Below are 16,875 nucleotides of genomic sequence, written 5' to 3'. Positions count from 1 at the left end.
TATTTCCAGAATGTGCTAGTGTTTTCAGTGGGAGAACACTGAGGTTTCTCAGTCCCTCAAAAAATAGTATGAGCTGTTACAAAAGGAATTTTCAGAAATTTCACACATTCCTCCAGTTCTATCAGCTTTGAAGGGCATGTGCGTTACTGCCTACAGTTTTCCTGATAGCCAGCTGCCCCTAAAAAAGCAGATGTATAAAGTTCCTTAGTCTTCAAAATATTTAAATATTCTTCCCAAACCTGACCTAGCAGCTATAGTGTTAGTTAATCTTATTGCTGCTAAACATTTATTTCCAGCTATAGTCTTTCTGGTAAGGATGTGAAGATTATTGATGAGTATGGGAAAAGTGTATGCTTCTGCAACACTGATTTTTTCAGAATTTTGAATTGTCAGGCTCACATGTTAAAGTTTGTTCTGACTGAAAGTTTTAGGAATGCCTTTTTTTCCGGCGGTTTCCTCCTTGTGAGAAAAAAAAATCTGCTTTAAATAATTTAGTTACTTCTACTGTACAAGTGAATGCTCATTGTTTATAGTATGTGTATGACTTATTTGATACTTTTTCTGGGTCTGTGACCACTGGTACTGTTTTGAGGAGGTTTGCCTGGCTGCATTCTCAGAACCTCCCAGGTGATGTTAAAAAAAGAGATTTTAAATTTTCCTTTTGCGGCAGAGGTGATCAATAAGTTTGATGAAAGGGGTAAGGTGATGCAGGGAATCTGAAAGATTTTTCATCCCTCCTTTTCCAAATTTTCTATTTGATTCTCTAATACCTCATCCAAATTTGGCAGCCCTCCCCCCAAAAAATAGTCTCAACAAAATGCAGATAAACATACATTTAAGAGGAAATGGCAAGGAAGTCCCAAAAGGAATTCTGGAACCTCCCAAACCAAGGACAGTCCCAACAAGTCAAAATGACTGTTTAAGGAACCATGACCCCCCCCCCCCACATGCACACACACACACACACACACACACACACACACACACACACACACACACACACACACTGGCAGCCTCATTTCCCTTCCAGAAAGTCTGAATCTCCACTTTTCTCTTTAAAAACAGTTTCAGACAAATGGGTTCTGATGATCATTCATCAAGGTTGCAGATGGCAGTGGGAGGAAATTCCATCTTTCTAGGGAGAGTAATCTCTCATTCACCAGACCGGATTGTTGTATTTACACTTGTCCTTCATCACATGCTGTCTCACTGTGTGCTAGAACCAGTTCCTTCTTCCCAGTTTGGGAAAGGATTTTATTCAAGGATGTTTTTAGTGTCAAGGAAAGGTCCAAAACTGGTATACAAGCATTTTCTTTCTTTCACAAACCTGTTTGTGATATTGCTCAGATTCAAAATGATGTCACTTCATAACCTATTACCTCTTCTTCCTAATTCACGTTTCCCAAAACAATGGGTAAAAAGGTCACACAGACAAACCAATCACTGTGTGATTCCTTAAACCTCTTGTATTAGACGCAGATGGGATATATGCAAATGACACTTTAATGACATCAGGTGTTTCAGCTATATGGCAGTTCTGAATGCCCATGACTTTTTTTCTTTTTAAGTTTGTTATGGACAATTTCAGGCCAATAAAGACGAACCCCACTAGATGTGAACATGCATGTTTCAGCCTTCTTATAACCTTGTCAGCACAGCATAAGTGGGCTGTTTGGCTAATCTTTAGAAATACAGGGTTGTCGTACCCAGCTGATGTCCATAACCATTAGGGTGTTTGTAAAATATCCCAACTAACAAACTAAAACAATGAGTAAAAAGGTCCCACAGACCATAGTGGTTCATGCTTGTCTGTTATTTATTGTCTTTCTTCAAAGCTTTATGGTCAGACTTAAAATCCTTACCTGTGTTTGAGGTGAGTATTATTTTTTGCAATTACCACTAATAACTGCTTTTTTCCCCAAATTTTATCTTTCAACTCCTTTTTTAACGTGGATAGCTGAAAGTCTGAAAAGGCACAGGAGAAAAAGGATAAGATAGTTAAATTAAACAAATGTGAAATGTCAAAGGAAGTAGCAAAAGAATATAAATTCTCCAGTTTAGTTTCTGAGGAATATACAGCTATTTTAGTTTTTCCCCAAGCAGGGGCATTAAGTAATTATCAAAACTACCAAAATTCTCCTCTCTGACACTGGTGTTGCCAAAAGATAGGATCTTAGCAGCACTTTCATTGGTACCTATGCTGGTATACACTCTCATATTCTGTCCAGGGGTAGGGTTCTCAATGGTGGATGAGACTAACATTTCCACAGTAAGTAATCAGAGTAGGGCCACTATATCTCCATCCAGTCTCGCTGTAGCCTTCCTCTGACTGTTAGAACTTTGTAGGGGAGTGGTTTAATATAGCTTAGGAAAGCATGATGAAGCAGAACTTTGTAGGGGAGTGGTTTAATATAGCTTAGGAAAGCATGATGAAACAGCCTTCTTCAGACTTGCTTCCATCTCTGTATAGTACTTAGGAATGTGAACTTTTGCAGGTATACCTGTGAAGGCTCAAGAGGTTAAAAGGAAAAAAGGACTTCTTTCCTTGACTTATCTAATGAAAAAGATAATTTCTTTAATATGCAAATGTATTCTTCCTTTTTTCATTATTCATATAAGAAAAATTCTTCCTCTCAGTCTTCTGGCTTTTCTTTAACAGAGTTTTCTTCTTTTCATGCATTAATCTTCATGACAGAATTGTTCATTTTGCCTGTAGGGAATCCTTCTACTTCTTCTGATAAAAGCCAAAGAGAGATGTTGATACTCCTATATTCAAGTTGGATAGTATCACCACGATACTAAATATTTAAGAATGTCTTGAAAGCAGATAATTAGTGCCTAGATTCATGGTCTATAGCCCTAAAAGAGACTAAAAAGATTTATAAGTCTCCTTCAGGTAAACAGAATGTAGGCAGTTCATATTTGGCCAACCTCATGACTCTCTCATAAACCACATCTAATAATTATGAGAAAGCAGTCCTTGTTACCTATTTGCCTTTTAATAAATATTCTAGATGGATTTTAATTCCATTTGAACCTACAGATACAGTGGAATTAAAATACTTTTCATGGAAATCATTTTGGTTGCTGTTACCTGTAGCAGAAACATTTCAGGGTTACAAGATTATAGGTGCAATCCGCCTTATATGATATTTCATAATGTAAGGGTGTCACTGATGACAAATCTATGATTCATATCAAAAGCTGTATAATCAGTTACCCTGAGTCAGTCTATATAACTACCACTCTTTCAGTAAAAGTACTAGAATGAAGGAATACCTCAGCACATGCCCAATGTGTACATACATCTCAGATAGTACACTAAGGAGAAATAATGATTTCAGAAAAAAACTTAATAGCTTTTTGTCTTGTTTAAGAAACTGACAAGTATAGAAAATGCTGGAAGGTGAAAGAAGGGCCTAATCAGATACATCAGCATCATATATCAGAAATGTTTCTACTTATGATGCCTTTGAAGCTGCCACTTGAGCTACCTATTACTGAACAGAACATTGTTTTGTGGACTTTAAGCCATATAGCAGTGTGTGTGTTGTTAAATAATATAATTATTTGGGATGGTTCTTAGGGTTGATCCCTCAGTGCTCAATAATTCATTATGATAGGTTCAAAGAAGTGTTTTTCTTGCCATCAAAGAGGACTACATCAGCTTTGGGCATCAGTCCTGCTATCAGCAAGTAAACCTTTATAGAACTAAGGAAATAGAAGTAAGAATTGTCTGAGATATAACATTCATGATGACAGATTTTAAAAATGAATGCCTTCATTTAAATACCACACTATTTTTATAAACATTAACATTTATATATTTTATTAATTCCAGATCTTTTTGTGAGTGCAGCACAAGTGCTTGTGAATTTTGGAAAGCTTAAAGGTGTTCCAGAACCTGTCAGTCCTCTGCAGCCTGACTTGCCTGAATTTCCACATATAACCTACAATTACTATGTGACCTATGAATTCATTCAGCATACAATAGATAATACATTGTTAGAGTCTGCTGAATCTCAGAAATGCAGTGATATCAAGGTAAGTTGGCTTACTGTAGTAATACTGTAACTATCATACCTGGCGGTTATTAGCTTGTATAGTAAAGAATACATGAGATACATGAAAAACAAGGAGCACATACACACACACACACACACACACACACACTGCAACATTATAGGTTTAGGCAGTCCTGTTCTACTTCTACAGCATTTTATAGAAAGGTTTAGCAGCATAAAAGTCTTGCTGAAGTTCATTTAACATTTCTTCAGGGTTGCTCACTAGTAAATGAGTTGAGTTTACCCATCTTTTGATCTCTTTCTTCTCAGTCATTGTTTTCATCACCTTTGCCTTCGTCCCTGTGTAGACCAGTGTTAGTCTAGCTCCAGTTATCACTACAGAACATTGCTCAATGCAGAAGACACTCAGTTATAGCTAGCCTTGCTAGGAGCTCTCTTCTGACCTTACCACTGCTCTCGTTACTTCACATCCTGCATCAGGATCACAGTAATTTTATCTGCATGGTGCCTCATGCTAAATGACCATTTGTCGTGTGTCTTCAGAGACTTTTGGTCAAAAGAATAAAGACTAGATTGTGATTGTGCTGGGCAGCTTCCCTGGTGACTACCACAAATAACTGTTTTTTTTTCAATATTTTATATTTTAGTTTCCTTTTTCTAAAGAAATGGTGTCCAAAGAGTTTGAGGAGAAATGGGGAAAAAGATAAGGAAGCACTTAAAATGTGAACCATATAAATCTAGCAGTTTCAGCTGTGATTGTGAGGCGTTACCATTATTAAAGATTACTATACAATGCATGACATAAAGTCATTTTCAAAACTACCAAAATTATCCTCACTAGCTTCTTTGTAACACCTTTACAACTGGGATGCCTGCTGAATATTTATGGACCAAAACAGAGACCCTCAGGACAGCAGAACTACAAATGCAAAAGGCTAATATACACTAACTTTTGAGATTGCAGTATTTCAGAATACTCATTACCCTTGTTCCAAGGCACAGCAATTCTGGAGTTAGTATGTATTAGATGCAGGCATATGTAGGAGCCTGTCCTCCCTGCCAGGGGATACTGGGAGTAAAACCACACTGTTAAAATGCTTGAAATGTATAACAGTGAGTTTCATAACTTGCTGCTATTGTCCTTAAGTCTCAAGTTTATTTCTCAGTGTCAGAACCTGACCTTTCACTTCTGATGAGGAGCCTTCATTGCTGCTTATGTTGTTATCCCTTGTGTTCATGTAAATGCAGAGACTTTATTAGCAGGTGGCCTTAGCACTTTAGCAATGTTTATTTAGACTAGACTCACTGTAGCTATATCTAATTTTGCTACTGGCTTATTCTAGCCTTCATGTGACTATAAAATATTTGCAAGGAAGTATCTCAATACACTGCAGAAAACCATATTAAGAATGGGGGCCTGCATTTGTACCTTTACTCAGACTAGTATTAGTCAATGGATAGAAGACAAAGATACACATCTTAGCTGGTACCTGCAAAAGTTCAAGAAGGCAAAAAAAAAGCTTTTTTCCCTGGTACATTTAGCAAAGAGGAGGATATTTATATGATGCACATATATTCCCCTTGCTGTCTGAACTGGGATGAAGAGAATTTGTTTCTGTCAATCCTCACACTCTTTTCCCAGGAGATATTCCTTTACTGAGGTATTAAACTTCATGGGAGATTTTTTCAGTTGGCTAGTAGAATCTCTTTTTTTCCTGAGAAGAGATGTAGAGGCACAGTCCCACCACTTTACTGTGACTGCATTTCAAGGGGTTTCCCAACTGGTGATCAAGGACCAGTTAGCTAAGGTATAACTGCCTAGACACAGTTTACCAAGTTTACATTTTTATCACTAATCAAAGGCTGGATACTTAGCCTATGCAGGATCATGCTTTTGTGACACTGCTGTATGCTCCAATGGAAATTTTCTTTTTTTTTCCCAGTGTTGGGCATGTGGAGGTGCCCCCTTGCAAAAACACTTATTTTGATCTATGTGGTGGGTTTTATAAGAACTATGTTATTGATTTTTCACAACAGTACATTTTTTATCAACTGTACATTGATCATTCATATGGGAAATACCTTTAAGGTTGTTTTCAGGGCATATAGTCATTGTCCAAATTCACAACCTGCAGCATCTAAGGGAGGTAGTCATGATGTACAAATCTACTTTGGATAGATAGGACTTATTCTCACAAGGCAGATCCTGAACGTGTTTGTCTAACAGCATCTAAAATGTCTTCCTTTTGCATTCTTGTCTTTTGGTAAAGATTCTGTGTTGTTAGATAAATATAGTAAAAGGGCCTAAACTGTTTAGTTCACGTGGTTTCTAATTAAGATTCTATTTTAGAGCAAATTCAAGAAAATTTACAATTTGTCCCTTGCAGCCATATTACTAGTACAATAGACAAGCTAGCTTTTACAGTAGACAAAACAGGTGTTCATGCATTTAACTGTGCATATGATATTGTAGCACTATAAGTACAGCAAATACTGCCATGTCAGAGGGTTGTTTTTAGTAGACAGTTGTAGTTTAGAGCAGATATATAATGGAATAGATATATCCAAGTTACTTAATGCACCTGTGAGTAAAAACTCTGTTTGGTTAACCAGCAGATGATGTTATTGTTGATTTAGAAAACAAAATTAAAACAAAATTTTAAAGAAATACATGCAACTCCTACGCTTTCTTATTGAAAATTTTCACTACAAATAAGGCATCATGTTATTGGCTTTCAAGAGAAAAGTGAAATAAATAAAAATGCTTTCAGTTGTTTTGATAACAAAAATAATATAAAGGGACATGAGATAGTGACATACCGCTCAAGTGTACAGATTTTCCCGGAATGTCCAGATTTTTGCCTTATATTTTTAGTCCATTTTTCATAAAACTGTGGTTTTCTGGCAAAATTAGTGGCAAATCATTAAAGACTGAAGTTAGAAAATAATGACAGACATTTGAGTTTCAGATGTTATACCCTTCAGAAAATCCACGCAAATATAAAACCTGTTATTTTATCAACATTTTAAATTTGTAAGAGTAATATTTAAAACGTGTTCCTATTTTTGGCCTTTTGTTCTTGCTCTAAGAGGTTGAGAGATAATAGCCAGTGACATCTCAGATTCAGCAGGAAAAGGTACATCTAAGCAGCAATCTTAGTTTTTGATCTTTGGTATAAGCAGAAATCTTCCAAATGACTGTTACCTCCCTTTTTCCACTTCTCCCTCCCTCATGCCTCTATGAGGGAAATTTCAGAGTCATCTGTCTACATGACATGATATTAATACAGATAAATGGATTTCACAAACAGTTTTAAAAAGCTATTTAATAAAATTGTTCAGACCTCAGGGACAATTTGTTCGGAAGGCAACTTCACATTTTATTTTATTTACATTTTGTCTTCCATGAAGATCTGACTGGGTTGTCATTGGAAGACCCTTTATCAGTGGAGACCCAGGCATAAAAGCTCCAGTAAACAAGTGAATTTTATTAAATATGCATTAAAACAATGTGGTTAGTGTTGTAACAATTGCATATGGAAATTACATGTCCACTAGGAAGAATCGAGATGAAACATTTTTTTACAATTTTAGTAGAAAAAAATGTAACATTTGTGTCTAATATGTTCATATTACTGGAGTTGAGATTTTATTAGATTTTCCAAGTAGTTTTAGAGATGGAGAGTAGTAGGTTTGGGTCTATATTAGATCACCGAAAGCTTAGGTAAGCGAACGGTGATTAATCAACCCCATATAAGCGAAAGCTTACAAAACCGAACTGTCAGAACAGTGATTTTTTTCCAAGGGAAAAAAATCGCTTTTCCAACAAAAACAAAAAACTAAAAAAAGAAAGGACATTAAAACATGAGATTTAGTAGGGGCAAAGCCCCCCCACACCCCCCGATGTGGGGGGCTGTGCCCCCCCCACCCCCATATTTAAATATACCAACTCCGAGACTCCACTACAGTGCCGGAAACGGCAAAGTACCGAAGAGGCTGAGCAAATTCTTTCTCAGGGAAAGAATTCGCTTACATGCCACTTCGATATTTTGCAGTTTCGGTTTTGTCAGTTCGACCAAGATGCATTCGAAAACATGCGTTTTCAGTCTGCTGATAGGAACCCGTAGGTTTAGGGGGAAGAAAGTGATATGTAAAGGGAAAGGAAGGGGTGCAAGTTAAGAGATGGAAGGCAGGAAGAGGGAGGGTGAGGGAGGTCAAAAGACAGATGAAAATAATAGTTAACACTGGAAGAGGTGAGCAAAAGAAATTATATAAAAAGAAGTGGAAATGCAGCTGACTAGACATTGGGGTTAATATGGTTTGCTGGGGGTGGTGGCAACTGTATTCTTAAGTGTTGTACCCTGGGAGGTGCTACAAATACAGTGAGGTGTATCAAGGAATTGGATTTTTACTTTGATTTTTAAAGTCTGACTGGGATGTTATTTGCCTGATTTCAATGGGTAGCGAGTTCCAGAGTTTTACTACACTACAGGAGTAAAAAATTGAACCATGGGAATTGAGAGCTTATATAACAGCTACTTGGTTTGTGGTCTCAGGTTGTAAAGATTGAGGGGGGTTACCATTGTAGTAGAGTTTGATTAGATGGGCATCTCTGAGGAATATGGAGGATGTTGTAGACAACTTTTAGTTGTATGATGTTTTAAGTGGTAAGGGAGGTTTAGCCAAAATAGTCTCTAGAGGGCAGTGCAGTGATGAATATGATTTAGGAGGTCTGCTGCCAACTTGGCTATTTTGTTATAGCATTGCTGTACTTTGACTAACTGTGTGGTCGGCAGATGAGTGAAAATGGGAGGAGCAGCATGTAGTTGGCTTGGGAGGAGGAAGGCTAAAGCAGTATTTTGTGCACTTGGTTGGAAAGGTAAGGGTTTCTGTAATGTAGTGTGGCTAGGTTTTTGTGTTTTTTTACCATGTTCTAAATATGAGAGTCATATGTTTATTGTTGATCATGACACCTTGAATTTTGAAGGTAGTGATGGTGTCTATATGAGTGTTTTTTGCAGGGAATTGATTTTGAAGGGTTGTTCTATTTTTGCTAAATTCTTAGGTAGGAATAGTATTAATTTTGTCTTTTTTAGCAATAAGTAGGTGAGAGTTTAAGAACCACTTTTGTATATTTGTGAAGGATTACTGGGTGAGGAGTTGGAGTTCAGGGGAAACTGTGGCTGAGCAAATAAGTGTTGAGTCATCCACATGTTAGACATGATTAGAGGGATGAGAGCTTAGTGCATGTTCTTTATATATGTTAAATAGCGGGGTGCCTAGGACAGTGTCAAAAGCCTTGAAAAGATCACGGAAAATAGGGGATACCAGTTTGTTTTCATTTCTTTTGTGATTTGTTGTGTTCAAAAAGGACAATAGTGCAGTGTTGGTGATGTTGAAGGTGCAGAAACCATGTTGAGTTTGGGACAATAAGTTGTTGTCCCTTAATTAGAAAGGAGCTGAGAGTGGAGACATTTTTCAAGAATTTTAGATAGTGGCAGTAAAATGGTAGTGGACCTATAATTAAGTGTTGCATTTTTGCAGTTACCTTTGTGGAGGGGTAGGATTATGGACTGTTTCCATAAAAATGGAACATTTGATTTGTTTAATGATCTATTCATGAGAATGGAGACAGGGTAGGCTAATGTGACAATGGCATCAGCTAGGAATTTTGTTGGGAGGCTCTCTGCTGCTTGGGTTGTGGATTCAAGTTTAGTTAACAGTTTTCTTAAATAACTGCTTTGTACTGGTTTAAGATTGAATGGGGACTGTGTTGGGTGTGGGGTGGTGGTGGTGGGGAAATGTTTGGGAGCAGTTATTAGTAATGGATTGTGCTACATTAATGAAGTAGTCATTAAAATTGTTGGCTATGTTCTAGTCTCTTTTATTAGGTATGGGACTTATTTAAGTGGGTTTGCCTGACTTTAAGAGATTGTTGGCCAAAATTTGCAGGGCTTGTTAGATGTGCTATTTTGTAGCTCAAGGTAGAATGCTTTCCTGTCAGAATGGAATTTCTTTTTGATTAGTTTGCAAAATTCTTTGTATTTTTTTTTATTAAGGGTGGTTTTGTTAGATAGCCAGACTTTACAGGCTTTGTCTTTATTTTTCATTAATTATTTGGTGGTTTGAGTTAGACAAGGGCTGTGGTTGTGTCTGATACATTTACTTTACTTGGTCCTTTAGGATGCAGAGGAAGCTGTTAAAGTATTTCATGGCATCTTCTAGTGGCAGTGTTTTGAGTTCAGTCCAAGAAAATTGTTGCAGAGTATTTATGTAGTGGTTGAGGTTGAAATCTTTTGATTTCTAACTGTTTGGTAGAGGGAGGTTGAGGTGTGGTTTGAATCTTGGTGGATAACATAGGTTGGGTGATGATCGCTGAGGGTTTTCTACCTGTTGAAGTGACGTTTTCAGAGTTTGTGGTCAGTATCCAATCTAGAATAGAACCTTCAGTGCCTCTTTTTTGTAGTCTAGTTAGAGATGTGATCAGTCAGATGAATTTAAATAGGTTTATTAGGTTGTCTCTTCTGTTGGGGGTTGGAGATTGTCCAGTTAATGTTCCCATCTCCCAAGAAACTAGTCTCTTGGGAGATGTGGGTGGAAGCCCAATATAAAATGTCTTTCAAAGAAGACTAGTTGTTTTGAGTTGAACTGTATACTGCTACTATGCATATAGATTTGTTTTGATTTAGTTTTAATAGAACAGGTAGTAAGTCTCTATTGTTAAGGGAGATATTTTTAGTGTTAGTGGTACTATTGATAGACTATTGGAGTAGATGATAGCAACACCGCCTCCTTTTCTTATTTTTCTGTCTCATCTTTGGATGTTATATCTTGGTGGAAAAATGGCATCATTAGTAATGCAGAGTTTTAGTCATGTTCCATGATGTCTGAGCTATGGTAAGCTATCCAGAAGTGGAAATTGGTTAATTTATTGGAAATGCTATGGATGTCAATATTCACTATTCTGGCTTGTTGTTTTGTTGATTGGGGGTGTTCTTTGGTGGAGAGTTGATGGGGTAAAGTTAGTTGTATTGTTTAGGTTAGTGTTAGGCCCAGGGTTAGATGAATATCGCCACTTTAGTAGAAGTAGCTTTGGAGGATGGGATTTAAATAGGTTAGTTGTCCTGGTGATGTGGCTGAGGAATATTTTGGTTGTTGGGTAGGAAAGTATATGATATTTTTGGAGAAGGATGTATGTGTTTGTATACTTGCTGGGAGCTATATTACTGTAATGAGAGTTTGGGGTTGTAAGTGGGCAGTGAGACTGGGTTGTCTTTGTTATTGCAAGATGGTTATAATCTGTAAGTTCTGCTAGGGATAGAAGAAGGGTGATGTGAACTAGTAGGAGTAGCATGCTGTTGAGCAGGAAAGTGAACTGCTTTATGAGGTTTGGCGAGCTATGTGAATAAGTGGTGGGATTGTAGGTTTTGTTTGGAGAGGATAATGCAATTGAATTATTGGATGATTGGGTTGTATGTGGCATTTAGTGATGTGTATACGTAGTTGTAGTGGGGGTGGGTTGGAATTGGGGGTAGGGTAGTGGAGCAGGTCAGACCTGAGAACCGACTTTGGTTCAGCCAAATAAAAAGTAAGTGACCTAGGCAACCTATGTAATAATGTTGGCTCAAGATTTTGCATCAAAAGATTGCCAGTGGAGAGTGGTTACTAAATTGTCTGGAAAGTCAAGAGTATTGGGGTATAAAGTTAACTAGATTGTCAAGCTTGAACCAAGAGAAATTATTGTGATGTACTTTTGAATCAGGTGGGAATATTGAGAGTCAGCATTGGCCTTCTAGTAGTGTGCTTATACTAGGTTACAAGAAACTATAATAAGATTTTAGAGCATAGAAGTGTTATTGAGTTTGAGGGGAAAGAATATTGCAGTATACAGTTTTTTTTCACTACTATACCATGTGGAGATACAGTTCTTAACTGTTTGCATTCTGTTTAGTGTCTCTCTGGGGAGAATCGGGTCTTGATTTTCAATAATGTTTATATGTTACAGGATAGTTTCTGAAGGAATAGAAGATAGGACAGAATATTTTAGGTTAAGGGGGAGACAGAGGTTTATAAAACTAACATGCATTTTAACATATGATTAGAATAAACTTAAATCAGTAATAGCTGAAATGGCAACCATTTGCACAATCTAAACAGCCACATACCTGGAGGGACATTAGTTTGTGCATTAACTACAAAAATAAAAGAAATACAAGTCAACACTACTGTGGCAGCATGAAGACACTGAGTGCAAGACCCGACCAAGCTATGTCAAGTTGTATAAGCTCAAACTATGCAGTAGAAATAAATAGCTGCTACCTAATTGTATCTCTAGAGGCAATATATTACTTAGAAGTTAGAATATAACATAGAAAAGGAACATCTACACATTAACCCAACTGCATCTTTGATTGGCAGTAGGTCATGCCCTGGTTCTAAGGACAGCATCTAAAAATATAAATATAACTATATTACAAAAACATGTAGTAAGGTCTACAGCTGGTGCAAGACAAAGGGTACCTTCCCGAAAAGATGACATGTATTTTTTTACTCCAGGCTGATTCTAGTTTCAGAAAAGAACAACCAGATCTAGACTTATTGGATCTGAACAAGTTCTTGCATACGAAAGTGTTCAAGATAGTGCTTCCTTTCACACAACAAGACTCTTCTGTGTATAACTAAATATGGAAGATATATACCTCTGCTTTTCAGTTCAGCTGTCTTGCAGGAAAAAACAGCAACTTGGTTTTCAAATAGCTTAGTATCATTTTCAGTTTTAAACTTGCACATTTTGGCAATCCAGAATTCCAGGAATATTTATAAAATATTTTGCCCCAGTGTTTGTGCCACTCAAAAAAGTATCCAGCTTTGGTTATTTGGACAATTGCTTTTATTGTAACAAAGAAAAAGGAATTATTGATACAATATGTAAACACCCCATTGTATTTTTCCACACTGTCAGAATAACAATAAATTACAGTCTTTTTTCATAGCTTCATAGTTTAGCAATCAAGTATTCAGACCATTTGGCCATTGAGGAACACTGACTCTCAATTAATGTCATAAACATGCTTGCCAACACATTTGTTTAACTGATTTTGTATGGAGTTATGTTTCCAGATACCCTTGTAGAATAAGGTAGTTTGTTGCAGAGATGTGGAATAACTGCAGTAATATTGCAACCATGTCTGTATCTTATTCACATTCTTTAGGAAATTCATGTTCCTATGCCTATGTGGCTTAGAAGTCAATACCACAGTCCTAAACACTTCATCATTATAAATTGTGTATGCTAATATAAACTTGCCTTGAATAAACCTGCATTAAATAGTAAATAGTCTGATATGATATGATACTACAAATGTCTAATGCAGGAAATAAGCTAATCCAGTTGTCACTGAACTATCTCCAAGTTTCTAAATTGAGCCTGAGGGTGTTTACATAAATTAAACTGTATTTCCACAACTGGCCTAATTAAAGTTTTATACAATTCTACCAAGATACCGAGATCATGTGAAGCAACACTTTTAAATAATCCTTCTTGTCTCGCTGTGTTATTTTAAAGTTCTATAATACGATCATTAAGTGACAGGGTTGCCACCTTTCTATAGTGCTATTTCCTGACAAACAAACCCTCCCCATGCATAATCTAGCCACACCCATCCCCTTTAGTGGCCACACCCCCTTTTATCTAACAATGCCCTTTAGCACAAGTCTTTATCTAACAATGCCCTTTAGCACAAGTCTTGAATACCACATGCAGTTACTACTAAATGGGAAAAATATATACAATGAATCAGATGTAAAGTAAACAACTTTATTTAGCAGTAAGTCATTCAAAGAAGCGCATTGTTAAAGGTTCATAGTCTTGTCACAATTTTTATATATATATATATATATATATATATATATATATATATATATATATATATTGAAGATTTCCAGCAAGAGCAGGCCACTTGCTATAATCACTGCTTATATTTGAAGTTATATTTTGCATTTGATCTGGCAGCCTCAGGTAATGGCTGGTTACTTTTTACAAATGTATAAAATTGTGAGCAACTCATGTTAAAATTTAGCTTGATCTGCAGCTCAGCCTTGACAATAAACACAAGCATTCTGTTTCTTGTATCAGTCCATGCATTCCCCGTGAGTGAAAAAAACCTTTACACAAAGCTATTGGTGGGGGGTTTTGAAATGGTGAACTGCACCAGTCTGTAAAGTGTTCTGCGGTCTGGAGCTTTACTAAAAAAGTCACCCAGCGATCACTTACAGATGCCTCCATCATCTGTAACAAGTAGGGTTACCACCTTTTCACATGCCCAAAGTGGGACATGTTTTGTACAAATGTCAGATTTTGCAAGTCAAAACATACCCACGGCCAGTACAAAGGACAGAACTTCACTTTTTTTGCCTAAAAAAACGCTTATTCTTGTATCATTTTAGTTGCTTATTCTGTTTCTTATAACATTTAGGTGTTTCAGAAACAGAATAACTGTTTTATGCAACTATTACGTAAAATATAGGAAATATTTTTGTCCTAAAATCTCAGGACATTTGCCATTTTTTCAGTTTTTTTGCAGGACACAACTGCCCAAAGAGGGACTGTCCCTCGCAAAATGGGACAGGTGGTAACCCTAGTAACAAGGCTGGCAATGTAGCAGTTAAAGTGCAGTAGTAGTCTGAGTAAAGTGCTTCAATGTCCACATCCAATTGAAAAGTATTTGCAACTGTACACAGTTTTGGCCAAGTTACAGAATGCTGGAGGCTGAGGACCTGCATAACTTTAAAGGAACTATTATCAAAGTCAAACCACTTCTTTAGGTAACAAAGTACTTTAGTATAAAAATCACAGAAGTCCCTACAGACCTGCTGTGCCACAGCTGGAGTAAAGTGCTTTAAGGCAGATAATGCTTTAACACCAAAGAACTAGCCCTCTAGCCTTCTTTGTACCTCATTTTTAAGACTCATTATCACTGTGTACAACTCTGGGGCAAAGAGTGTATTACTTACAAGTTTTGCTATAGACTTGTGGAACATCAGCAGGATGTAGTGCATGAAATGTATGTAGCACTCTGCCTATGAGATATTATCACTGATGCCATCATCACTGGCTTCCACAAATGTCCAGATAACGGGGTGACACTCCTCAGGCCCTTGACTAACAAAATAACTTCTAATAGCAGGCCAGCATTGTACCAGCCTTGTCACAGCTGGGAACAAAGACAGCCACCTTGTGACAGCATGCTGCAGGATCTCCTTAAAGTCCTGGTCTAGGAAAGAATAGAAGTCCTTCAACAGTCTCACTTATTTTGCAGATGTTGAAAACTCACTGTGTACTTTCAAATCCAGAGTCTTCACATCAAACCTTATAAGAGCCTTGTTTGCTTGCTTTGCACAGTTATGTATTACAGATGTCACCAACAGTTTACTGCAGTGATGTGAGGCTCCTCAGCTTTCAAATGTTTAAAAACAGTCCTGTGTTTCCATAATTAATGGAGACACTGTCTGCATCATAGCTAGGCATGTTTTGTACTTTTAATACTTTCTGCACAAGGATGTCCTTTATTCTTGTAAAGATGCATTCAGCACTTTTGTTGTGATCCTCAAAGAAATCCAGAAATTTCTGTTGTGTACCATGGCTGAGAGTGAAGTACAGACTAACTAGGGGAAACATTGTTCTGTTCCCTTTATTGGTTGGAACTGATCCCAGTGAGAAATAGGAAATTCTGAGCTCCTGCAAAAGAAGCTCCTGTGAATGAGGTGCAAGCATATTCATTACAATGATCTCAGATTTTGTCTTCGCACAGCTGAATTTCAAAGCCACAGTAGAGTTGAGGAAAACTGTCTCTGCTGGCTTGCCTCCACAGTCCATAGATACAAATGAGTGACTGTGTTTCACTCTGTGATATACTGCTGACACCTCAGCTGCAGTCACTTTGGAAACTTCACTGGTTGCACTACATGGCGAAATACATTTATTACAAATGTTTGCCTCTGGAGCTGAAAGCTTTGCTGATGTTTGTCTAATTTCTGATGGCTTTTCGGTGCCTTTTCTCCATCCCACTTAATAGTGAAATTTGTTCCACAGGACGTGCACTTGGCCATGACATCTGCATTTGGAACAGATCGCACCCATGAGTGACTTTGCTCCTATGCCTTATTATAAGTGCAGAATGCTTTTAACTTCTTAAGAGACATTGTGCTGATTCCAGCCTCTTGCTGATCCAGTGACCTTTTCCTGAACATGGTTTTTGCAGAGTTCTTGCTCAACACCACTACAATAAAACAAAACAGCTATTAATACAAATCAAGATGATATGATTATGTGACAAACCGCAGTACCTTGGGGGCCTATGCCGTAGTCACTAGCCAGAGATAATTGCTCACATTTTGTAACATGAAAATCTCCAAACTTGTAGTACACCTTGATATATATAGGTAACCATAAAGAAAAACACAGCATGTGGGTGAAAGAAAATACAGACTCCACCTGAAAAATGAACAGTGGAAGTCAAGCAATGTAAGGCAGCAAAAGTAACTCCTGTCTGAGTGACATTCTGCAACTGTTACACTCATGAACCTGGCACTGACAGCAGAACGTGCAGATCCAACACAGAAGGCATTCAACTGAGATTAAAATCTGTGGATCAGAAACTGAAGCAGCAACAGTAACTACTGTCCCAAGTTCAGACCCTCAACTGTTGCACACATGAACCCGATGCAAAGGTATCCAGCTGAGTCTGGACACAGAACGTGACAGCAAAAAAGATGAAATACATGGTAGCTTAGCAATCATAATACCCTCTGCAACTGTAATAACTTACGTAGAGACAAACTAAGACAAACT

At 37.3% G+C, this 16,875-nt stretch overlaps 1 protein-coding gene across 3 annotated transcripts in view; it reads left to right on the top strand.

The window, feature by feature from the left end:
* LRRC43 (leucine rich repeat containing 43) overlaps window positions 1-16,875 on the top strand; it is a 1,074,258-nt gene that overhangs the window by 432,183 nt on the left and 625,200 nt on the right. For all 3 annotated transcript variants that reach the window (XM_044068605.1, XM_044068603.1, XM_044068604.1), the window contains exon 6: window positions 3,842-4,044. In XM_044068605.1, the coding sequence (XP_043924540.1) occupies window positions 3,842-4,044 (203 nt within the window). The remainder of the gene's footprint in view (window positions 1-3,841; window positions 4,045-16,875) is intronic.

This window comes from Protopterus annectens, chromosome 4.part0, assembly GCF_019279795.1.
Source record: "Protopterus annectens isolate FY-2018-M chromosome 4.part0, PAN1.0, whole genome shotgun sequence".
NCBI lineage: Eukaryota > Metazoa > Chordata > Ceratodontiformes > Protopteridae > Protopterus > Protopterus annectens.
This window is presented reverse-complemented; position numbering and strand designations above follow the sequence as displayed.